The sequence below is a fragment of the Orcinus orca genome, chromosome 20 (genome assembly GCF_937001465.1).
Source record: "Orcinus orca chromosome 20, mOrcOrc1.1, whole genome shotgun sequence".
NCBI lineage: Eukaryota > Metazoa > Chordata > Mammalia > Artiodactyla > Delphinidae > Orcinus > Orcinus orca.
In genome coordinates, this window is record NC_064578.1 from 38,876,873 (window position 1) to 38,903,600 (window position 26,728).

At 34.0% G+C, this 26,728-nt stretch overlaps 1 protein-coding gene across 2 annotated transcripts in view; it reads left to right on the top strand.

The window, feature by feature from the left end:
- The window catches only part of URI1 (URI1 prefoldin like chaperone), a 66,637-nt gene that overhangs the window by 8,252 nt on the left and 31,657 nt on the right, over positions 1-26,728 (top strand). Inside the window, exon 2 of one of the 2 annotated variants that reach the window (XM_004284862.3) lies at positions 18,628-18,662. In XM_004284862.3, the coding sequence (XP_004284910.1) occupies positions 18,628-18,662 (35 nt within the window). Of the gene's footprint in view, positions 1-18,627; positions 18,663-25,960; positions 26,101-26,728 lie in introns of those variants that run through there. The other variant, XM_033415006.2, reaches the window with a different exon arrangement.

Below are 26,728 nucleotides of genomic sequence, written 5' to 3' on the forward strand. Positions count from 1 at the left end.
GTAGTCAAACTTTTTTTTTTTTAAGGCACAGAGCTTTCTTCATTAAAATAAAACCTTATTCAAAAACCCAATATGTAAAACAGATGAAAGCTAAATTACTCTGCGTTATTGAGGGAGAAGTTGCATGTGTGGAGGGGCTGGGAGGGGGATGAGTATTTCTGTTCCTTGCACCCACTTTCAGTAGCCGCCAGGGAAGTGGTCCAAGGAACTAAACTAAACTTAACCAGTGTTTTAGTCCAACTTCTGATTTCACAGATGGGGAACTGAGACCTAGTGCCCAATTCTCCCCTCCCTTGAGCCCCTGGTAATCTCTAATCTACTTTCTTTCTATGTGAATTTGCCAATTCTAGATATTTCATAGATGTAGAATCATACAGTACTTGTCCTTTCGTGACTGGCTTAATGTTTTCAAGGTTCATCTGTGTTGTGGCATGTATTACAACTTTACTCCTTTTTATGGCTGAATAATATTCCATTGTATGCATATACCACATTTTGTTTATCCATTCAAATGTTGATGAATACATGGATTGTTTCCACTTTTTTACTCTTGGAATAATGTGGCTATGAACGATGGTGTATGAGTTATCTGTTACAGTCCCTGTTTTCAGTTCTTTGGGATATATACCCAGGAGTGGAATTGCTGAGTCATAAGGTAATACTGTGTTTAACTTTTTGAGGAACTGCCAAACTGTTTTCCACAGCGTTCGCACAGTTTTACATTCCCACCAGCAATGTATGAGGTTTCCAATTTCTCCACGTCCTTGTCAACACTTTTCTTTTTTTTTTTTTGGAATAGAGCTATCCTAATAGGTGTTAATGTCATTGACCTATTGTGATTTTGATTTGCATTTCTCTAATGAAAAAGGATGTTGAGCATCTTTTCATGTGTGTGTTTTTTGTTTGTTTTTGTTTTTGGGGGCTGTGCTGGGTCTTAGTTGCAGTACGTGGGATCTTTGTGGGGCATGTGGGATCTTTAGTTGTGGCATGCATACGGGATCTAGTTCCCTGACCAGGGATTGAACTCTGGACCCCTGCATTGGGAGCACAGAGTCTTACCCACTGGACCACCAGGGAAGTCCCTTTTCATGTGTTTATTGGCCATTTTTGTATTTTCTTTGGAGAAATGTCAATTTAAGTTTGTCTATTTAAGTCCTTTGCTTATTTTTAAATTGGGTCATCTTTTTGTTGTTGAGTTGTAGTTGTTCTTTATTTATTCTAGGTATTTAAACCCTTTTCAGATGTATGATTTACAAATATTTTCTCCCATACTGTATGCTGTCTTTTCACTTTAATGATAATGTCCTTTCTTGCACAAAAGTTTATAAATTTTTAAAAAATTTTTATTTTATTTTACTTTTTGGCTGCGTTGGGTCTTCATTGCTGTGCGTGGGCTTTCTCTAGTTGTTGTGAGTGGGGGCTACTGTTCGTTGTGGTGCGTGGGCTTCTCATTGCGGTGGCTTCTCTTGTTGTGGAGCACGGGTTCTAGGCGCATGGGCTTCAGTCGTTGTGGCTCACGGGCTCTAGAGTGTAGGCTCAGTAGTTGTGGTGCACGGGCTTAGTTGCTCCGCGGCATGTGGGATCTTCCTGGACCGGGGCTTGAACCTATGTCTCCTGCATTGGCAGGCGGATTCTTAACCACTGCGCCACCAGGGAAGTCCCAAGTTTTAAAATTTTGATGAAGTTCAGTTTATCTATTTTTTCCTTTTTTTTGCTCCTGCTTTTGGTGTCATATGTAGGAACACATTGCCAAATCCAAGTTCATGAAGATTTACACCTAGGTTTTCTTCTGAGAGTTTTATGGTTTTAGCTCTTATTTTTAGGTCTTTGATCAACTTTGAGTTAATTTTGTTTATTACTCATTGATTGTTGAGTTTTGAGAAAATTCACCTAGGATAATTGTCATCTGAAGACTCATAATCTAAGATTTAATTTATATTAATATTTTCACCATCATCTGTATCTAGTTGTGCTATCCAAAATGGTGGCCACTAACTACGTGTGGCTATTAAGTTTAAAATTCTAATTAAGTAAAATTAAAAAAAGTTAAGTTTCTCAGTCATAATAGCCACATTTCAAGTGCTCAATAGCCACATATGGCCATTGGCTATTGCATTGGACAGTGTTGACTTTGAAGATTACTATCATCAAAGAAAGTTCTATTGGACTGTGCTGGTGAAGAGAGCTGCTATCATTTTTATTCATAGTTTAATTTGTTTAACAATTGTGAAGTGTCTTTCTCTGTCACTTTTCTTCTCCTTCCCATTATGGACAGAAAATGAAAATTTCTGAATTGTCAATTGTGTTTGAAAGCTAAAATCAGACTACAAAGATGGTGTCTTCTTCAGTCTTTTACACTTTTTTGAAAGATGATGCAGTACTTTGGTCAATGCAGTAAGAAAACTGAAGAATGATTTTTACTATTGATAGCATATTCCTTCTAGATGATTCCATGATTCCTCAATTACTTGTTATATAGTTTTATTTAAGCATAGTTTGGGAAAATTGATGAATAATCATGAAATCATTATTAGGGTGATGAAACAAGATGCAGGGATTATATAATCAGTAGGATCCTATAATGTGTCTTAGGCTTATGAAAAGGTTCAATGTACTCATGTATAATTGCAAGATAGAATGAGTTTTAGCCTTTTTTTTAAGTAAGTAAATTTTCTCTTTATTCTTTGCATTATCTCTGAGAATAGAAGTCATGAAATATCAATCCTTTGCAAATAGTTAGAACTGTTCAAAAACAAACTAAAAACTAAAATTGGGTTCAGTGGATCCTGATACTTTGCATTCAAATCCATTACCACAAAATTCTTCTTCAACTACCCCCATCTATATTTGAATCTCCCTTTTTCTGTAATGAAACCTTGTTCTCAACAACAACTGTATTTATTCGTTTCCTTTATTCCACAGTATACACAAAATAGTTTTAGAATTACTACATTGATACCACTGCCAACAGCAAACCTATGAGTGAAGTTCATGATTTCATTGCTGTTCAATTTGTTCTTGCAGAATTAACCCCCTTGGGGTATGCAGTTAGGTAATGATCTCAAAAGTTACTTGAATTATTATTTTTTTTCTGTGCAGTTATATTTTGGATTTGATATTTGTATTGAATTTTAGTGTTTGCTTTTTTATCAGTTTGACTTTGGGTCTGTAAAACATTTGCATTGTTTAAAATCACAACTATATCAAAAGGTATAGTGAGGTAATTCATTCCTGTCCCTGCTCCTACCTACCCCTATCAGTAATCTTTACATTAATTTCTAGTTTATCCTTCCTGTATTTCTTGAAAAATAAATACTAAAATATGCTGTCTTATCTCCCCTCCACCTTCTTATACAAAAGGTAGCATATAATATTTTCCCCTCGATTTTCTCATTAAATGATACATCTGGGAGTCTTTGGTTCACAGAGATCTTTCTCATCATATTTTGTGGTTGCATAGTACTCAAGTATATTATCAGGTATTCATCTGGTATCTTATTAATGGGCATTTTCGTGGTTTTCAGTTTTTTGATAGTACTAATAATGTTGCAGTGAATCACTCTGTGTGTATGTTTCTCATTTGTGAAGTGACTTCAGGTGAAGTCCTCAAGGTGGTTTAGTGGTCAGAAGGTAAACTGGTTTAGCTTTATAAGCCATATATAATTACCTTTTTGAAGAATTGGTTCTAACTTTCAATTTAGTCTACAGCATTAAATAAAAAGAGGTAAGAGGACTCAATGTTCAAAAACTAGAGACCAGTGTTTTGAGTTCCTTGAATTGGCTATTTCTTGTCATCTCCACAGCCATTTTCAAGTTACCATGTTTTACTTGGAGGCTGGTCTTGGTGGTTCCACTCTTGCTCCCCTTCTACCTTTTTTCCAGAGTTGTCTCTCTTTTTCTGGCAATGTAAATTGAATTACATAATTTTGTCCCTCTCTCTACTGCTTATAATCCTTTGGTGGCTTCCCATTGTACTTAAGAGTGAAATCCAGGGTCATTAAAATGTGATTTGAGACCCTTGTGTTGTTGGGCTCATCTCTTTCTAGGTTCATTTCAGGGTACTCCCTACTTATTTACTCTACCTTAAGATAACGACATGTTTTGGGGGACAGTACCCTAAATGTGTTTGTTTAAAAAAACTTCTTTCCTCCTTCCTTTCTTTCGTTTGTTCATTTGTTCTAGAAATCCTAATACAGTATAGCAAACAGTAACCCATTTAATGTATGCATTTGGCCATTATTCCTTATCCTTTGATTTCCTGATTTTATGAACCGAGTAATATTAAAGTTATTGAAAATGAGTGCTTTTTCCCAAAGAACAAAAAGACAAAACTGAGTTAAGTGTCAGGCACTGTCCTAGATACTGCGATAAACAAGGTTTCTTTTCTGTCCTCAAGGGACTTAAAATTTGTATGGAAACATGTTAACAGAAAACTTAATGCAGTGTGATAATTTCTCTTTTTCTAATTCTTTGCTTTTCAACCTACTGTAAACTAGGTGCTACCTCTGTCTTTTCATTGAAATTACTCTACCTCAAGTTTTTATTGTATTTCACTTGCCAAACTCAGTGGACCATTTCGCAGATCTGGCCTTACTTGGCCTCTGTGCTTTATTTGAAACTTCTATTGTTCCCTGGTAAACTGTTGAAACTCTCTGTACCATGGGAACTTTTGTGACTCTACTTTTTTATGGCTCTATCTTTTTCCATTCCTACTTAGTCTCCTTAGGGTCTTCATCTAATGCTTAAATGTTGGTGATCCCTGTACTTTACATCACTGACAGTCATCTCTTCTCACTCTGCATGTCCTCAAATACTCCTATATGTACTCTGTTCTCCCAGACCTGTTGCCTGTTGGGCAGCTTCACTTGGATGGCCCACAAAAGCTCAATCTCATTTACTAAAGTTAATTTATTATCTTTGTCCCTAATGTGTATGCTGTACATACTCATCCTGATTCTGGGCAACATTATTCAAACAAGAGAGTCTTTTCAGCCTCCCTGATCCATCTTTTAATTTACTAGATCTTGTCAATTGTTTCTTTCTTTCTTTTTTACTTTAATTTTCATTTAATTTTATTTTTTGGTGGCGCTGTGTGGTTTGCAGGATCTTAGTTCCCCAAGCATTGAACCCAGGCCACCACAGTGATAGTGCTGAGTCCTAACCACTGGACCACCAGGGAATTCCCTGTCAATCCTTTCTATGTAATACATACCTTGTATCTAAAGGCACCAATAGCTTGTCTTAATTAGGCTCTTACTCAAAAAATAATATTTCAGATTTTTCAGTTAAATGTTACTATGATTTTTGATATTGTCAGTCTTTAATTGTTAACATTCTGATGTTACCTGATTGTGTTTTTATTTTTACAGTTCTAATCTATGAACATGTTATATTTCTATTTAGGGTCTTTAAATTTTCTCATCTGTCACTTAGTTGGAGTTTGTCTACTCATTTTACCACGTTTTCCACTTGTCACACATTTTTTTATTCCTTTGTTTCTCCTTTTGTGTTAGTAAAATATTTGTATTCTATTTTAAACTCTCAGCTTTATAGTTGTATGGTTTTTATTTTCCTTTTAGTTATTATCCTAGAGACTACAATATCCCTTTTTTTATTACAGTCTACCTTAAATTAGTAGGAAATTATTCATAAATCTTCTGAAATTTTGCCACTTAGGAAATTAGTCAGATAATCTTTTGATGGCTTAATTTCATGAATTTGTGCTATTGTCATATATTTTACTTCTACAATTTTTTTTTTTTTTTTTTTGCGGTACGCGGGCCTCTCACCGCCGTGGCCTCTCCTGTTGCGGAGCACAGGCTCCGGACGCGCAGGCTCAGCGTCCATGGCTCACGGGCCCAGCTGCTCTGCAGCATGTGGGACCCTCCCGGACTGGGGCATGAACCCGTGTCCCCTGCATCAGCAGGCGGACTCTCAACCACTGTGCCACCAGGGAAGCCCTCCCTGAAAAATTTTTATATATTTCCTCCTCTGTCTGCTTTTGGACTTTTCATCTTTGGTTTTTAGGCATTTGATTATGATGTGTCTAGACTTGGTTTTCCTTGTATTTAGCCTGCTTTGAACATGTAGTTTATTAAATCTGTAATTTGATGACTTGTCAGTTTAGAAAATTCTTATCTAGTCTGCAGATGCTGGTTTTATGTCATTGTCTCCTCTACTTTTGGTACTCTGGATACACATATTAGACATTTTCATTGTTTCATATATCTTACTCTCTTTTCTGTATTTTCTTGCTGCCTCTTGATCTGTATGCCATTTTGCATACCTTCTTCTGACCTGTATTCCTGTTAACTAATTCTGTTCTTATGTATCTAATCTACTGGTAAAATCCTTTTACTAAATGCTTAATCTCAGTTACAGTATTTATTCCAAGAATTTATGTTTTGACATTTCTTTAATGAATTCTAGGCCTGTTTTGACATCTTCAGCCTTCCCTCTGTTTCCATGAATATATTAATCATAAAAGTATGTCTTATAACTGCAGTATGTAAATTAAATGGAGCTCTGTTTCTATTTATTTTTTTCTCTTGATTTCTCATCAGCTGCTCCTGTTGTCATACACTTCCTTGTAATTTTTGATTGGATGCCAGACATTGTAGTGAAAAATTGTAGACTCTTGATGATGTTACCTTCCTTCAAAGAGAGGTAAATTTTCTTTAAGCAGCCAGAGTACTAGTGGATCAACACAACTCAGTTGAGAGTTGGTTTTGGATTTTGTTAGGGCTGGTCTGTTTCAGTTTTGCTCTTATTCCTAGCATGTAGCCTTTGCTTCTAAGGCATAGCTCTAATTCCATATGGAGTATGTCTTTTTCATAGATTATGTGGTCATGTATTTGTAGTTTTGTTTCTCTTCTGTTCTGTTGCATTGGATTATTTGCCTGTAGTTGCACCAGTACCACACTTTCTTACTAGGACTTGATATAGTAAAATTTCTCTAGCTTTGTTGTTCTTGAAGATTACTTTTACTTGACCTTCTGCTTTTTCATGAATATTTTAAAAATCAGCTCTGCAGTACTCACAAAATAACCTTCTAGGGTTTTGTTTGTAGTGCATTGAATCTAAAGATCAGTTTGGGGAGCATTGACATGTTTACACCAATCCATGAACATGGTATATCTTTTTATTTAGTTCCTCTGTAATGTCCTTCAGTAGTTTAAGTATATAAATCTTGCATGTCTTTTACATTCATCTCTAGGTATTTGTTCATTTTTCATTGCATTTTGTAATTTGCTGTTCATCTTTTGCTAGTTTATAGACATAATTTGCCAGTATATAGACATATACTTGATTTTTGTATACTGACTGTTAAATTTACTTGAATTCCATAATTGTTTATCTGTATATTTTGATAGTATGTTTATAGGTATAATCAGACACGTTGTCTGAATAATAGCAGTTGTCTTCTTTCCAGGTTGTTAGGCTTTAGTTTTATTTATTTGCCTTATTGAATGAAATAGGACCTTTAGTATAGTGTTGAATAAAAGTAGTGATAGTAGGCTTCCTTATCTAGTTCTGCGTATGAGGGGAACAGCTTTAAATATTTCACTGTTACAAATGATGTTTGCTGTAGACTTTTGGTAGACACTCTGAAAATAAGAAATGTTCTCCTATTCCTAGTCTGCTAGTTTTAACATGAATGGATATTGAATTTTATCAAATGCTTTTTCTCTGTTTTTTAAGATGGTAATGAGGTGAATTACTTTGATTTTTAAAAATACTGAAACACTATTACATTATTGGAGAAAGCTCCCTTGCTTATGTTGGTGTTTATCTTTTTATATATTGCCAGATTAAATTCATATTGTTTTGTTAAGGTATTTTGTTTCTGTGTCTATGAAAGATATTGGTCTGTAATTTTCTTTACTTGTAATGTCCACGTTAGGTTTTGGTTCCAGGGTCATGCTGACCTCATAAAACAACTATCATTTTTGTGTATTTTATAAAAAACTTTGTATGTTATTGGTATTGATTCTAACTTAAATATTTGGAATAATTTTCCAGTGAGGCTGTCTAGGCCTTGTATTTTCCTTGTATGGATTTTTTTTTTTGTTTTTTTGGTTTTTTGCGGTATGTGGGCCTCTCCCCGTTGTGGCCTCTCCCGTTGCGGAACACAGGCTCTGGACGCGCAGGCTCAGCGGCCATGGCTCACGGGCCCAGCCGCTCCGCAGCATGTGGGATCTTCCCGGACCGGGGCATGAACCCGTGTCCCCTGCATCGGCAGGTGGACTCTCAACCACTGTGCCACCAGGGAGGCCCCTTTGTATGGATATTTTAAAAGTTGGAAATATCTGTAGTTTTGGTAGTGATGTCTTTTTTTAAAATTCCTGTTATTTGCAATTTGTATGTGTCTTTTCTTCTTGATTTATCTTCTTAGGGGTTTATCAGTCTTAATCAGTCTTTTTAACGGACCAGTTTTAGACTATTGATTTTCCTTTTGTAAGTTGCTTTCTTATGTAAGTTGCTTTCTGCTTTTATGTTTTTCTTCCTTTTAATAATTTCCCACTGGCTGTAATTTTTTCTAGCTTTTTCAGATAAAAGCTCCTAGAGATGCAAAAGTCATTGATTTTTACTATTCTCTCTTTAGAATATATATTCTTTGAGTTTTAAAATTTTCTCTGATAATTACCTTAGGTACCACACACATTATGTTATTTTCATTATTAGTTAAAATATTTTCTAGTTTTTATTGAGATCTGTTTATTGACTCAGGAGTTTCTTAGAAACATGTTCCTTAATTTCCAAACACTGAGTAGGTAGGTATTTAGAATCTCCACTATGGTTGTAGATTTATCTTTTTCTCTATTTTTTCAACCTTTGCTTATGCATTTGAAATTATGCTATTTGGTGCATGCAAATTTAGGACTCTAATAAATTCCTGGTCAGTGGGCATTTTTATCAGTCTGAAATATTTTTATCTTTAGTGATATTTCTTGCCTTAAGGTATCCTTTGTTGAATATTCGTATGGCTACATCAGCGTATTTTGCTTTGGCTTGTTTCCATGATATATCTTCTCATCTTTTCAATTTCTTTGTGTACAAAGTGTGTTTCTTATAACATCATATAGTTGTGGTTTTAAACACAACTGGACATCTTTTCCAGTCTGGATATCTTTTTCTTTTATCTAGGATATTCAGTCAGTTTCTGTATAATAGAATTACTGATATATTTAGTTTCATTTTTATCACCTTTCTACTTGACTTTTTATTTTAAAAATTGTAGTAGAATATGCTTAACAAAATTTGTCATTTAAATCATTTTAAGTATACATTTCAGTGGCATCGTGGTGCACATTGTGGTGCAGCCATCACCACTATCCAGCTCCAGAACTTGCAAAACTGACACTATCTATTAAACAATAACTCCCCATTATCCCTTCCCCTGTCCCCTGGTAACTACCATTATCTGTCTCTATGAATTTGATTACTTGAGTATCTCATATAAGTGGAATCATACAGTGTTTGTCCATTTGTACTGGCTTATTTCACTTAACATAATGTCTTCAAGGTTGATCCATATTACAGCATATATCAGAATTTCTTTTAAAGGCTGAATAATATTCCATTGTATGTGTATTGCACATTTTGTTATTCATTCATCCATCAGTGGACATGGGTTGGTTTCATTTTTTGGGTACTGTGAATAATGCTGCTGTGAACATGAGCGTACGAATATCTGTTTGAGTCCTTGCTTTCAATTCCCTTGGGTATATACCCAGAAGTGGAATTGCTGGATTATATGGTAATTCTGTGTTTCATTTTTGAGGAACCACCATACTATTTTCCACAGTGGCTGCTCCATTTTACATTCCCACCAACAGTGCACAAGAGTTCTAGGGTTCCAGTTTTTCCACATCCTTGCCAACATATCTTATTTTCTTTCTTTTTTTAATAGCTATCCTGATGGGTGTGAAGTGGTTTCTCATTGTCTATTTGACCCACTTTTATGTTCTTTTTTCTCTCTGCTTTTTTGGGCACGTTCCTTTGATTTAATCAGACACATTCTCTTGTATTTTCTCCCCTCTGTTAACTTGTTGAAGATACTTTCTTTTTCACCGTGGTACCTTAGTACTCTATTTTATGTATATGTTAGCACTAAATATACTGTATACTTTTACTAAGCTTTTTTTATTATCCTTTTTTATTGGGGAAATTTTTCCTAGAGATTGCAACATGCATTCATTCATCCCACTTCTTGCATTGTTGCTTCCATGCATTTTAATTCTGTGTTTAACACTACAATACAGTATTTAAATGTTCTATGTGATCAATACTGATTTATCTGTACCTTTTAAAAAATTACCTGTACAGTTGCTCTTTACTTCTTTCTGCTTTTCTATTGCTCCAAATACTTCTTGCAGTAGTTCTTTTTTCCCTTCAGCTTTATTGAGACATAATTAACATATATTGTTGTGTAAGTTTCAGGTATACAGTGTGTTGTTTTGATACATTTATATATTGCACAGTGATTACCACCTTAGCTTGTTAGCTAACACCTCTGTCACATCACATAATTACCTGTAGTATTTCTTCCAGTGAAAATCTGCTGGTGCAGAATTCTGTTTCTGTGTGAAAATGTTTTTATTTTTCCTTCATGTTGGAGGATCTATTTGCTCTGTACATGATTATAGATTTTCAGTTATTTTTTTCCAACACTTGAAGATTTTATCCTATTTTCCAGTTTGTGTCATTTTTTTTGTTGAAGTTAGCTTGAGCTCTGACTCTTGTTGCTTCTTTGAAGGTACTGTATCTCTTCCCTGCTCTTTCTCCCTCATGCCGATTATAACATTTTTTCTTCGGTTTTCATCAGTGAAACTATGTTGTGCCTTTATATAATTTAAAAAAAAATGTCTCTTGCTTGAGATTCTTAGAGCTTCTCAAATCTGTTGGTTAATACCTTTCTCTCATTTTTAGGAAATCATGTCAAGATCTGTTCAGATACCGCTTCTACCACATTCTCTCTTCCCTCTCTTTGTGGATCTTCAGTTATACGGTGTTTCATATGTCTCTTACTGGTCTTTTCTGTATTTTCAATGTTTTCTTTTTAAATCTCTGGGCTTTATTTATGGTATTTTTTATCAATGTGTCATCCAGTTCAAAATTCTGACTTTTGTGTTTAATCTCCTGTTAACACTGTTTATTGAGCTCATTTTAGACGTTTCAGTTAAAGATTATCCTTTTGATTCTTTTCTTGTATAGATAATCTCTAGTGAAATGTGCCATCTTTTCATGTATTTCTTCTATTTTCTTGAACATGTTAATAGTTATATTTTAATGTTTTAGTTTATTAACTCCAGTATATAGATAGCATATTTATTTGGTTTTGTTTTGTGTTGTTTTTCTTCTTCTTGATGTTTGTTCGTATGGCCCTATTTCTTGGTAACTTGGTTAGTTTTAGTTAAATGTTAGAAATGTAAATACTCCTGAAGTATTTACAATTAAATATTAATATTTTAGTATCTTTAAAATTGTAGATACTCCTGAAGATGATATCTTTCTCTGGAGAAGTTTCACCCTTTCTTCTGCTAGGTTGATAAAGTAGGAGTTGGATACCTTAATCCAGGCAGGTACTGAATGGAGTGCAGGGTGGGTTTTGTTTTAGTAAGGTATCAGCCACCTTTGATTCCTTCTTATCTTTCATCTGAAAACCTAGTTTGTTCACCACATTTCTTTTCTTAAAGGCTTCTGAAGTTTTGTTTCATCAGTTCCCTGAGCTCTGCTTTTCACACTTTCAGTTTAGCTTTTTGGCCTTTTCAGCTTCAGAATTTGGCACATCACAAGAAGAAAACAACCATATGCTTAAGACCGCTCATGTCTCTGATTTTGTTATTACAGCCTTCTCAAGACTACTGTAAATTTCTGCTCAGGAAAAACATAGTTCTCAGCCTCTTCCCTGTGCCTAGAGTTGTCCAAGAAAAAAGGATCAACTCACTTCTCCACAGTTATCTCCTGAATTTTAGTCCCTCTTGTTCTCATTGCTTTGGCAATTCTTAGATGCCTTTTAAGAGATGATTTTATATTCATCTAGCTTTTCTAGTTTTCAGAGAGATTATTGGTTTGTTATCAGCTTTTTCTCCCTACTTGGAGGTAGAAGTCTGGAATGAGTTAAGCTACATAGCTACTTGCAGTGATTTAGTATTAATTTTGCTATAGTCTCACTGATAGTTGGCAGTGTTACTTTAAAATAAAAATTTATTCCTGTAATTGGTGCAGGGTGGCATTTCAATTTGTTTTGTCACTTGTAAGGATATTTTTTCCCCGTCATTCTACTGTTATCTTTAATGAATTATTTGTTTTCTTTGAGATCCTCACAGGCATATTCTCATTTCTACGTAGCAAGCTTACTTATGAAGCTTTCTTAATCAGTTACAAACCACAGAAATGAAAGTTTGGAAAATATTTACTATAAGAAGTCAGGAGGAACTAGGGTAGAGTTATTTTATTTGTGCGTGTGTGTTTTGTTTTCTTGTACATTTATGTTGTTACTTCGTAGACCAGCTTTGTTAGATTTAGCTTGTGCAAATCCCTTTGTGGTCACCTTTTCGGGTCCAGTATCTGTAATCACCTCAATCTCTGTCTGGGCCCAGGGTAAACTTGATTGGCCCAATTAGTGTGGATCCTCTGCATTCACACTGGTTGCAGATGGAGAAATGGGGTCCTCTGCCTATTGTAGATGAGAGGAGGGCGGGGTTTTAGGGAGTAAGGTGTGGGAATGGAGAGGAAATGATTGATATCTCTAGTGAAACAATAGGCAGGCAAACTACAATTCAGGCAGTATGTCACATTCAGAAATACGGGTCACAATCTCCTGTCTGCAATTCAGAAGTCTTAAAAAACTGAAAACAAAGTTATTTCTAAGTTTTTTGTCATATTCATTTGTCAATGGAACTGATTTGAGAGGCATTTTATTCCACTTTGAACATTCATATATTTCCTTGCAAGTGTTCTGTAAAGTATGATACGTGTAATGTATTACCTTACTAAATTACAAAAAGTTCTAAATTGAGAAACATTTTTTCCTGAGGTTTTTGGCTAAGTGATTGTAGACCTATACTTCTTTAAAAGGACTTGTTGCACACTTACTGTATGGCGGTGAGTACATTGGTGAATAAAGTAGATCTGGCCCATATCTCATTGCTCTTTCATCCAGTACAGTTAGAGTTTCCTGGATATCTAATTCAAATAATACCAGAAACAGAACCCTCCAAACATGTCAGTGGCTTCATTCCTAGAAATATCGCTGGATGTAATATATGTTGTCAGTCTTAACTACTTCCAATGTGATAATGGAAAAGAATATGAAAAAGAATGTCTGTATATGTATAACTGAATCACTTTGCTGTACAGCAGAAATTAACACAACAGTGTAAATTAACTATACTTCAATAAAATTAAAAAAAAATTTCCAGTGTAAGAAAACTGTATATTTATTAGAATACTTGGTATTATGAATAATAAATAATTGAAAAGAGCCCTAACTTGTAGGTAAAACTAACAAGGGAATGAGAAGTACAATACCAAAGGATGTTAGATGTGGTTCCAATATTTGTGTAAAAAGAAAGACTGTGTTTGACTATGAGAAATGCATTAGAAGCCTGGGTAGGAGAAAACAGGGCTAAATGTAAAAGTAAGGATTAAGATGATAATTTTGATTCCATCCGATCTACATTTTGGAAAAAAAACATTTAAGTGTTTTAACAGTGGCTTATAATTGGAGTTAACTTTTGGTAGTAGAAGGCCCACCTTTGTTATTTTCACTTTTCAGCATATTTAAAAAGTAAATTTGTTTTTATACAGAAATACTCAGTTTATTGTAGTTTATTACTGCTTATTGCTATTTATTTTTTAGGAACCTGTAGTCATTTCCTCCTTTCTTTGCAGAGAGGCTTATTTAAAAGACCTGTAATGTTTTACTAATTTTGTTGAAGTGTACTTCTTATATATTTTGGTAATGACATTTATACATCTATTTGATTGACAATATGTCCTTTAAGAAATTATTTTCAACCATTTAAGATAATAGTGCATGTCCAGTATCTATTGGTTTTAGCCACCACTGATAATTTTTTCCTTTTTGACTCAGCAGCCTTAAAATTATATGATCTGTTTTGAAGACATAATCTAGCAAGAGAAGCAAACCAGGTAAATGTAGACAGCTCGGATTAGTACAATCCTCAGATTGTTAATTCATACATTAACCTGTACAGGGATAATTTGAAATTGCAATACAGTGAGAAAAGTTTTAGAAGTGAAGTGAAGCATTTTTGAGAGAAGTACATGCAAACTTACCCTTTTAGGCTTTCTATTCTAGTCTAGTTTTAATGTGGCACTGTTCTTACCCTGGAAAACTCCTAGGTTGATGCCCCCTTGTGGTCTGTTACTGGAACAAATAGCACAGATGGAAATAAGTAATGGAGGTCTTAATACATGTTAAGTCATTCATTCCTTTCTTTATAATAATTTTTTAAAAGTGGCTTCTGAGGAAAAACAGCAAAGGAAAATTATTCCTGCATTCTATATAGTTCATTGGTTTTAAAACTTACCAAGTATTTTGTAACTGAATGCACATATATGTTAGCTGGACACTGAACTAAAGAAAAATAGGTTGTTGGGTAGGCTATCATTGTTATCCTGGGCATCTAACTCGATTAGTTAAAAGTGCCTTAAAAATATGATAAGATGTGATAGTAATTATAAGGCTATCCCACTACCCTCCCCCCCCAACACACACACACACACACACACACACACACACACACACACACACGTGTAAATGGGGTTTGGGAAAACTTGTTGTTTATACTTTGCTTGACCTGAGAGGGCCAGGAGTTGTATGAGGCATTGGAAGGAATAAAGATTTTTGTTAGTGTATTGGTCAGTTTAAGCTTATTTGCTTTTCCTGACATTATTGGCAAGGTCTCATTAGTGTGTGAGAGTGGATTTGTGGAGGAAGTGGAGAAGTAGCAGCATCAGTCAGTGTTTTAAGAAAGACTGCAGATATAAACAGCTGCTTTTCCTTTTACCCAGTAAGATTCATGATGGTTGAAAGCAGTCTAATACAGTGAGTATGGGCTTTGAGATTAGATAGACCTGCTTTTTTTCTTTTCTTTCTTTCTTTTTTTTTTTTTTTTTTTGCGGTACGCGGGCCTCTCACTGTCATGGCCTCTCCCGTTGCGGAGCACAGGCTCCAGACGGACGGGCCCAGCCGCTCCGCGTGGGATCCTCCCGGACCGGGGCACGAACCCGTGTCCCCTGCATCAGCAGACGGACTCCCAACCACTGCGCCACCAGGGAAGCCCTAGACCTGGTTTTAAAACTGATTTTATCTCTTATCAGTTCTTGGGCAGTTATATAATATTGGGGAAGTTACTCCATCTCTGAAATAGGTTTCTTCTCTTTAAGAAGAGGTTAAGACCCACCTAATTGAACTGTTTCATCATACGAAGTCTTGGCATTTACCACTGTTATTATTACTTCTTAGGGAAAGGGCAATTTTGAATTATAAAGAAAGTGTACCGTAGGATTTTGACTCTTAGGCCATAGGTAAAGACCCCTAATGGTAGAATGAATGTGTCTTTTAAGTGGTAAATCAGTTCATAGTCGTTTTTCTTTAGTGCAGACTTAGTGTTGTGCTACTGCAGAAGTACATATTTTATAAATTTTTGGCTATAAGTGTGATTATACTAAAGAATTTACTAGGTCAGTTATTTTAATACTTGAAGCCTACTAACCATTTATTTTTGTTTGTTTGTTTGTTTTTGTTTTTTTTGTGGTACGCGGGCCTCTCACTGTTGTGGCCTCTCCCGTTGCGGAGCACAGGCTCCGGACGCGCAGGCTCAGCGGCCATGGCTCAGGGGCCCAGCTGCTCCTTGGCATGTGGGATCTTCCCGGACTGGGGCATGAACCCGCGTCCCCTGCATCGGCAGGCGGACTCTCAACCACTGCGCCACCAGGGAAGCTCCTAACCATTTATTTTTATAAAAATGATTCAATAAGTTTTTTTGCTTTAGGAGTAATAGTTGCATGTTTTGGCAGATTAACTTAAAAAAATAAACTAGTATTGTTCCTCGATTGCCATCTTATTTTAAAAAAGCTTGTGTGAAGGACAACAAAGTAATGAAATGTTTTTTATTGTTTTGCTTTTAGAAGCAGGCTCACTATCTTAGTCACTTTATTTAATAATAATTAATCTGAGTCCATTTCAGAAGAAATAAGGTTATTTGGAGTTATTTAACTTAACAGAAAAAAAAGATTTTAAAACCCAGATAAGTTCAACTTTGAATCATAAGATTTTATCCTTTCCACAAATTTCCTTGGCAGCTAAGCGGTAAAAATTTACTAATTTTTTTCTTTTTGAATAATTTGCTATAAAAAAGAAAACTAGAAAGATATCTCAAATACAAATACAGCTGCTTGGGTTCAAATGTTTGTTGGAATTAGGTGGACTATAAATCATGTAAACAAAGATTTAACTGTAGACGTACCATCAGAAGGCTATTGTATGTATTCATACCTGCCTCTTTCATGTTTTCCTTTATTTCTTGGGTTCTCAAAATATCTAGCCTACATTTGGATAATGTCTAACTGAAGACTCTTGTTCCAAACCCTGGATGAAACTAATAAAGACTTTAATGAAGGCAGTACTTTGGTGGTGAAAATTTCTCTTGTAAATTATGAAATGGATTTTTGGTTTTTTATCCGTGAATATCTTGGGGACACTTATTTTAGGAAAGAAAGGGGATGGGGGAAAGATAGCTACAGCAAAGTGGAGAGTTAAATAGTGAAGGGTGATGGCAAGAATACATGCCATTCTACCAGGAACTTGTTTTTTAAACATAAAAAGCATATGTGCCAAATTTACATATTTACTAATTAAAAAGGCTTCCTGGAAACATTAAGTAGACTTATCTTCTATAACCTTTAACATTGTCACTAATGGATATTGCATAGAAAATTTCATCGAAGGTTCTCTAAATAAATGTAAATGATTATGAATATGTAACTAGTTAATATGCAGCTACGAAAGGATTATCATGTAGAGGTTAATGAACATTCTGCTCTTATGGTTTGCAGGGCTTTTCTTTTTGTGCTTTTGGCTCACTTCATGCTTGGAAACACATGCATTGGGATTGGAAAGCATCCTGACTGTTTTTGGGTCTCATCTTTTAATAGGGTTGTTAAATAGAAACTTTATAAAAAGGATTTCATGAAGATTTTTTTTTCTTTTCAATTTACATTTAATTCTGTTTGTCTATTTTATAATTACTGCCGAATCAGAAACAGTGAAATGGATTGATGTAGTTTTAGCCTGGCTCTTCCAGATGTAAAGTCAGTACTCTATTGTACATTATCACTGTTATTAAGTGTTGCTGTGTGATTGATACTTACTGAGAGATCTTTATTCTAAAACCGACTTTTTATGCTGAGTTAATGTGTAGTATGGTTGGGTATCTGATTACAGCATGCATTTTGGTACAGAATTGCTGCCTTAGTATTTATTTAAAATGTCCTAAAGGATGACATTTACGTCAGGAATTAAATGTTATAAAATAGAGGAATTTAGTGACAGGCCAAAAAAAAAAGACTTGTGATTTTTGGGTGAAACATGGAGCTTATATAAGATACAATATTGGTATTTAGAACAGTGAACAAGAGCAGTGTTTCAAACCATGTAATACTGCTGTGTCTTTCATGTGACATTATATTAAGCATATTGGTTTTTATCCCTTAGTTTCTCTGTCTCTAAAATGGTGCTACAGTATTTGAGATGACTGTTTAAAAATTTTTATTAATGGGCAGTTTAAAAACATTAGTAATCTTTGAAAACAGTGCTGTTTTTTTCTTTTTAAATTGCCATTCACGTGTTCTTTTTTTCCTTACTGGTTAGTGTTCTTAATTTGTTTTCTGAGCATTTTAAGAATCTGTTGAAATATCTCCAAGGAAAACAAATAAATAGCTTTTATGTTTAATTTCATTGTTTTAGTATTACAAGCATAGCTTAAGCTGGCTGTGAAGTGCTTAAAATTTTATCATAATTCACTGGGGGGCCAAATTGGCTGTTCAGAGCATCTCTTTATCCCAAGTATTTCTTCTTGAAATGTAGTAGAAAAATATCACTGTACTCATTTTCAGTGCATCAGAATAAAAATTACAGGTGAAAACATTTGGAGATATACTGACAAAATAAAGTACTTTCACTACTGTCTTTTTTTTAACTGATGAAATGTGGATGTTACATTGGTTTCTTGTTATTTATAACATTTGTGTATTCTACAAAATATGTAACATTGAAAACAGGCCTGCAGATTGTACAAAATACTAGTTATCTTATATCATATGTCACCTAATAGTTATGAAGCGGGTTTTGTACCAAAGTATGAATCGGAAAGCTGTAATTTGTTCTGCAGTTATCAGCCTGCGTTAGAGGGGTATGGTAAAGTGTGCTGCTTAAAAACTAACATTCACATCTCTGTGCATTTGACAAATAAAAATGTATATTGAGGTGCTTTTAAATCTGTAAAGCCACTGTTGTAGTTTTCTGATAGAATGATTTTGTAGCTTTGTGCATAGCCCTGTTTTTTCATGAGTAGTTATCTGTTTTCATGACAGGTGGTCACTAACTGCCAAGAGAAAATCCAGCATTGGTGAGTGAAAGATGGTTTTATTACATTTCTGAAATACTAATGAGGTCATCTATTTGTATTTAAATAAAGCATACACATTTTTTGTGTCCCATAATTGAATTCTTCTAGTAATCTCCATTTTGAATCCTTTTGATACTAATTTATAGTGTCTTTCATTGTTTACTGAATTACATGTTCCCTGATTTCCTGAAGTTGTGTCACCATTTGTGTTTATTCTAATTGCTTTCTTTTTTCCTTTCTTTTCTTGTCTTTTTTTTTTTTTTAAAGTTAGAATAGTGTTACTATCATTATGAAGTGGAGACAGAGGAATTTTTGAATCTGACTAATTATAGCTCTGTTTGGGGACTATTTTTTATATATGTAGTAGAATAATAATTTGAATCAGTTGTTTTAAAATAATGATGGAAATATGCACAGATACAGTTTCCCAAAGTTTGAAAAATCTAATTAAGTGCCTGCATCTCAGAACTTGATTTAGAGACCACACTTTTCTAGAGTGCAGAGAGAAAGCAAGCATATCTATTTTAATGTGCTAATCTATAGTTAATAGGACAATGCTTGGTAAATAACACACTTTCCTGTGTCTTGTGAGGAAAATGCTCAATTTAATGGTGAATAAAATCTTATGAGTTGTCATGAGGTATAGCTGTTGATCTTACAGATACCAAATTACAATATATCCATGCTGTGTTTACGAAGATTTTAGTGAGAGAACAACAAGAGCTGTCTTGATTATTGTCTGCAGGGTTATTGCAAAATCATGGTAACCGCCCCTTTAGCGGTGAGATTAAACCTTTGGTTATACACCATCAAGCATATAATATTTTAAATTTATTTTAAGAGGCTTTTTCTTCATGCCTGAGAGATCTCCAAGGAAATAATTTATAGTTAGTGTATATCAAATGTTTTTTGGTTTAAATGCACATAGGCTGCAGGCAGTGGATAAGAGTGAAAATCGGTGCAATCTGTACACATCATTTTATTAAATTCTGACTTTTGGCTTGCAGAAATAATCTAAAACTAAATAATACCCACTTTATAAATAAAAATTCAGGGACTTCATTAATTTTCAATAAATGCAGAGTTGTAGTTGCATCCACTGGTGGTTTAAGTCTGTCAGTATATCCATAATGGACCATTTGCTTTTCATTTTACATTCAGTCCAGGTTAAAACTTGAAATGTGAGTCCTTGGTCAAGGAATTAACCATTTTCCCCCTGCTAATTTGGCCAAATTCCCAAGGGAAGTTTTATTAATGTGGACTTTATTGGTTTTGGTAAGGAATTCACGAAATTAGTAAAAGGTTGATTCACTCAGAATAGATACTAATTTACACAAATGTGTGACTAACAACTTGCTTCTGGTTTAAGATAATTTCCCTACCAGACTGAGAATTCTTTAAGGCTAAGGGACATGTTTTCATCCTTTTATCCACAGCACCTCCTATTGTGTTTGGCACATTATAGGTACTTAATAAATGTTTGAGTAAGTTAAGACCAAATATTTGCTTAATTTTTGTATAACGTTTTTATAAGTGCTATAGCAGTACCCAAATCTGATGAGCTTGACAGACAGAAATGCAACATTTACTTCAGGGCAGGTTCACATGACTCAGTCTCAATTTCCAGTTTTCCATAGCTCTCCAAACTAAAGCAGCTTAGCATATTTACCTTCACATATCTTAAAGTAATATAGTACCTTATCTATACATTAAACAATTAAAATAATTTTTTCCACTTAGAATTTGCTTTTTCCTCTGAATTATTTTTAATATGGCTCAGGAAGCAGACTTCTGTTTGTTTTTAATGAGGGTCTGATATTGCTAGAATCCAAATGGCCAGTGAATTCACGAATTTATTATATTAAAAAACTGAAACCAAGTGTCTCCAATTCCTCTGAAAGCCAGGAAATTGCTATTAGGGAGCATTGTGGAATTCTTGTGATGTTTTTATTATCTTAATTCCACAAACAACGATTGAGTTTCTGCCATATGCCAGTATTATGCTGCTGTTTGGAACTGAAAGACCCTGCCACGGAGAAATTCATAGTTGGGCACTAAACAGGGAAATCACAATAATTTTGTGCTATTTGGTTAAAGATAGGAAGCAAGAACAGAGACTGGAGCTATTTTTAAGGGTGTCTCATGCATTGCTTTTAAAAGCATGTTGCTTTTCACTCTAACCTTTGGCATTAGCATAGTCTAAGATACAATTCATGTACCTAAGTTACCCTTCTTTATGAGTATATACCAATATAATGAGGAGCAAAATAACATGTTTTTTTAAAAAATGTAGTCTTACGCTAGTGATGTTTATGCTCATTTGTGCAATTTTAAAGGATGCTTTAAGGGATGAGTATGAATATTTTACCTTAAAATTTTTCTTAAGAATGTAGGCCACAAAGTAAAAATATTTGTAGAAATGTAGGAGTAAAAATGGTCTGGGGCAATGGAGTCTGACCCCAGAAATCTCTTCCAGAAAATTAATTTAAATTCCAGAACTTTGGTGATCTAAAGACATTTATAGTATTTGTTTAATTAATAACAGATAAAAAGGAAATGTTTGAGCCTAATAGTTGAGAATTTGTGCATCACTTTTAGAGCCAGTAGTGGTTTTCAATTTAATGAAGATTTAAGAACATTTTTAGGTACAACTTTTTTTCCTTATATCCTTTTTACTTAGGAAATAAGGCATTATAAAATCCACACACTATTTTCTCATTAAAATGTGGATATACTTCCTAGTGTTTGATCCACTAGGGGCTGATTATTCTGTTTGTAGACTATTTGTAATTTTTAATCTTTTAAATTCTTCCCTAAAGAACATGGGATTTGGAGCCACAGACCTACATTTGAATCCTATCATTTACTAACTTTGTCACCTTGGGTGAATGACTGAGATTTTTAGTTTTCTTTTTGTAAAGTGATGATGATAACTACTTAACTTGAAGGTAAAGTGTTAGACAGTGTCTATAGAACATCCACACTGGCACTCAATAAATATCAATAGTAACTCTGAAATCTTTTTTGAAAAGTTTAACGAATTGTCAGGTGAAGAAAGAAGGAAAAACCAAAAAACCCTCCAAAGCTTTGTAAATATTCCTGAATATTTTGTATTCACGCCGTTATCTTCTTATATCATGATGTAGAGATGGCTTCCTGAGTGGTATTGTTAAAGCTTTATATTAATGTTTTTAAATAACTTTTATTATGAAGAATTTCAAACAAAGGGTGACAGAGTTCTGTACTGAACCCACATGTACCCATCACTCAGATTCAATGATTATCAACTCATGATTGCATCTGAACTGTTTGTTTCCTTTTAAAATAGCCTATCCTACCCTCTACCCCCACCTCCATTTTGACATTACTCTGAAGCATTTCATTTCATCTGGAAATATTTCAGTATATATCCTAAAGACATAGAAGATTGCATATTAGCTGTTTAAATTTTAAATTTGAAATTGGGCAGTATATTTATATAGTTCAAACTTTAAGAAGTACAAAAGGGTATAAATGGTATGTAGTTTCCCTCTTACCCTTGTCTTCCAGTTCTCACTTCTCTTCTTGGTAAACGACTGCTCTTTACCAGTTCCCTGCGAATCTTTTCAGAAATTATTTGCACAAGGGGTGTGTGTATGTATGTGTGTGTGTGGTACTTATATGTATATGTATTCATCCACATATTTATATATATTATGCTCCCACTCTTTGATAAAAATGAAATCACACTGTACACTGTACATTTAATACTCTACTTTGGAGATTGTTTTCAGTCATTAATTAACTCCTATTCTTTATGTTCCCGTGAACTTCATTGTGTGTCAAATGTCTGATTTTTAGAGTTACCAAGTATTTTTTGGTACTTATTTTTTTTAAATAAATAATCGCCACGTGACTGAGAGTATGACTTATACAACTCAAAATACATCCTTGTTAAGCTGTTGTATCCATTATTTATTGTTCTTTAATAAAATTACTCCAAAATGTACTGGCTTAAAACAGCAACCATTTACCTATATATGGTTCTTTGGTTGTGCATATTGGACTGAACTTACCTCTGTTGTTTTCTTCTGATCTTGTTTGGGCTCACTCGTGTGGTTGCAGCCTTTTGGTAGCTGGGTTGCCCAAAATGGCCTCGCCCACAGTCTGGTGGCTAGTGCTTGGCTGTTAGCTGGGCCTCACTCTCCATGTGCTCTTTTATCTTGCTTACTTTACATGATGCTATAAGGGCAGCAAGAATGGAAGCTGCAAGGCCACATTCTGTTGGTGAGAGGAACTCATAAAACTAGACCAAATTCAAAAGGTGGGGAAATAGACTCCACATGTTGGTGGGAGGAGTGACAAAAAATTTATGGTCATTTTTAATGCACTATAGATGACTTCTGTTGAACATGCCCCACAGAAAAAAGAAGTCTCATTACTTGTGTTGATTTGTGAGAATTAAATGGAATATGGTATCTGATGCCTGGCACATACAAATCATCTGTATGTTAGGCACTGTTTGTAATCATAAATTATATGCATGTGAATTGTGTAAAAAAAAAAGTCTTGTTTCCTGCAAATTATCTTGAGAATTTTAAGTAGTAAAGATATCTATGAAATTACCTGAAGCAAACTTAAATGAAAATATAGAAAAAGCTATTTTATATTGCTCAGATGTTTAATTTTAGAAAGAATAGCTTTAAATTTGGATGTAAAATTTCTGAAGCATGTGAATTTTGAGAGGGGGGATTGTAAAGCAAACTTGACATTTTTTATTTTTCAAAGGAAACTGGAAAAAAATAGTATTTTAAGAAAAGTAATTAGTTTCTAGCATAGGTTATAGTCAAAGTATATAGTGAGAAATAACCAAGAGATCATGCCTAAATAGTTAAAAATCACAGGTGAAGATTTGATGATCTTTCTTTCTTTCTTTCTTTCTTTCTTTCTTTCTTTCTTTCTTTCTTTCTTTCTTTCTCTTTCTCCCTTTCTCTCTCTCTTTCTCTCACTCTTTCTTTCTCTCCCTCCCCCCACCCCCCCCTTTTCTTTCTTTCAGTTCCTCTTTCTAGTTAGTCAGTACAAATGGGTGACTATCTATATCTACATCTGATGTTTTTGAGGGATACCTTGCCCCACAAAAGCACTGAACAATGCTGTGGTTTTGTAGTGTGTTTCTCATGAAATTACCTGAAACAGTGTTTTCTTGACTTGCCTTCATATGCTTATATAAAATTTATTTTTTATGCATACTATATGAAATATTGATCTGCATACCTTTAATACTTTAAAAACATTTATTCATGATGATGAGTTCACTCCTCAATATTAGGTAAGTTTGGCAACCATATTTTTCAGAGTCTTCATTATACTGACCACAAAGTTTTCAGTCACTGTTTTGTACAGGCCCTCTGGGCTTTTTTATTTTTATGTGTCATAAAATCTTCCAATTTTCTGAAGATGTTACATACTTTTGTTGGGATTTCTGTTGTTATTTATGAAAATGTCTTTAGGGGCAAGGGCAAGAGGCAGGAATCATATATAAAAACCCCCTTCTCTGTCATTCTTCAGTTTTTTTTTTCTGGTGTCATGTTTTAGTACATGGGTTGGGATGTTAAGTAAGTTTTGAAATTTTTGTGTATGATGTTTCAAAGCAAATTAAGATGAAAAAAAGATTCAAGCTGAATGTTTTAAGAATGATTTTTTAAGAAACAAAATCTGTATTAAGTTTAAAATTTTTTATTCTGAATATAAAATGAATACATATTTACTGAAAGGTAGAAATAAAAGAATAAAGATAAACTTACTCATAATTCTGAAGAGAAGCTAATTCTCTCCCTCTCGCTTTTTAAGACATTTTGTTTTATTCCCTTCAGCTTCTTAATTCTTGTTTGTGTCACTGTGGTCAAATTGTAAATGCTTAGGGTGTTTTTCTTTTCTTTTTTAAAAGAGTTAATTATTTTTAAACTGTAATTAGAATTTGTTAACTTCTAGGAGTCCCCTCACCTTTGTATCATGTTTTTGGAAAAACCACACTAGTTTAATACTTAACGCATTTCTGAAAATAAAAGGCAAAATGATATGTTATAGGGGAATTTTTTTCCCCCAAAGAGTTTAAGCTATTATAAAAAAAGAAAAAAATCCCTAATGACATCTCATCATTTAGACCATAGTCTTTGAATGTATTTCCAGTGTCTGTATATTTTGGTTCACAGTTTCTCACAGTCAGCTTAAGTCCAGTGAGTATTTTGATATATCTGATTGAGGCTACACCTCAATGCAATTTGGACACCTCATGATTTTTCATCTTTGTCTTAACCGTATTAGTTTTGAAAACTACATTTCTTTGCACTCTGATTTTTTTCGGTTTTCGTTCATTTTTATTTATTTTATAAAATGAGAGCAGCATGCAATAAAACTTTCAAGCACAGAGCACTGAGGATGAAGGGTAAATATTGCAGCAACAATGCTTGACTGAGAGGTGTATCATTCAGTGATAGTCTAGAGTTCATGCTTTTGTTTTGAGATACAAAAGTCTAAATTCTGTTGTACTAAAGACAAAAGAAGTTGTGACTGTCAGTGTATGACTAAGAAAAATGTAAGCTGTAAAAAAATTAGGCATGTTTACAATTTAACTTTTTTACTAATTTATTTTGAACTCATGACCAAATTGGTGGTAGTTTTCCCATTTTTCTTTTTATTTAAATCAAGCAAGTTATAGATAATTTTGAGGATTTTATGTATTTGGTGCATTCAAAGCCAGGATTGCTATTTTTTTCCTCATGTAAGACCTCTTGAAAGAAACAGTAACCTCAAGGGATCTATTGAAATTTATGCAAAATATAAGGCCTTTTTCTCAGGAAAAGATCTAGAGTTTTTATCAGTTTTTTATAGGTATCAGTGACCATAAAGGGTTATGAACAACAAACAAAAGTTTCCATTTTTTCTAAAGTATAGAAAACAAGAAATTGAAATGATAAAACTTATAAATTATACTTAGATTTAAGTAGAAACTGGCACAAACATTCAGAGCTTAAGTCAGTTATAAATTATCACATCTAAAGTCATCTTTTCTTAAAAGTCTCCTGATGTGTTACAGAAATATGTATCAGTTGTAGAAAATTTGGAAAATAAAATAAAAATTGCCTATAAACCTATCACCTAAAGCTAAGACTTGGGCACTTTGAGGGCGTTTCTTTCACACTTAGAGTAATGTGTTTTTATATAACTTTTAAACTTTCTTACGTTGAATTCACATCTCATTCTATTCTCAGAGCAAAAGAATACTGATGAAGAAACAGGTACCAATGATAACTGACAAGTGTGAAGTTAAATGTGCATGGTTGTTGGTGGAGGGCACAAATTCCTCTCTCCCACCTTTGCTGTGTAAAGTTTTCTGATAGACTTATAAAATATAAAGAACATGGATTATTTCATCAGCATCTTCTGATATGTTTCCTAGGTATGAGTTGAGATAAAGGAATATGAGACCATATTGCCTGAATTTTGAATACTATCATTTATCTTGATAGTATTTTATTTTGCCATGACCATTTTTTTAAATGCTGTTGATTTAATACAGATACATTTAAATTGTTAAAAGTGTTCCCCTTCGCATCAGATTGCAGAAGGCACAACAATGTAGATCCGTCTTTCAAGAATGTTTTTATTGCTTAATATAACCTTGATAATTTATGCTGTTTAAGAGGATACTTTAAAAAAATCAGTAATTCCTTTCTTTAGAAACGAGAAGATTTCTCTCTTTACAATGCCCGAATTCAGTATTCCTCTATTTTCTTAATTTTTGAGGTAAAAACCGAGGCATCCATCAAGCCAGTGGATCTTTAACAGAAAAGCATTGCAAAAAAAAAAAAGACATGCTATATTTGAGTGATGATCCCTGCAGCATATGGCATAAGGCTTGGTTGCAGAGCAGGCACTCAATAAATGGTGAATTGAAGTGAAACAAAGGTTTCTTGGATGCTTAATGGGACATTCTAGAGTGGGTATGATGGACTGAAAATCATTTTTAAAGAAGATTGTATATTTATTCATATATATTCCAAAATCTTTGGGTTTTATAATTTCTT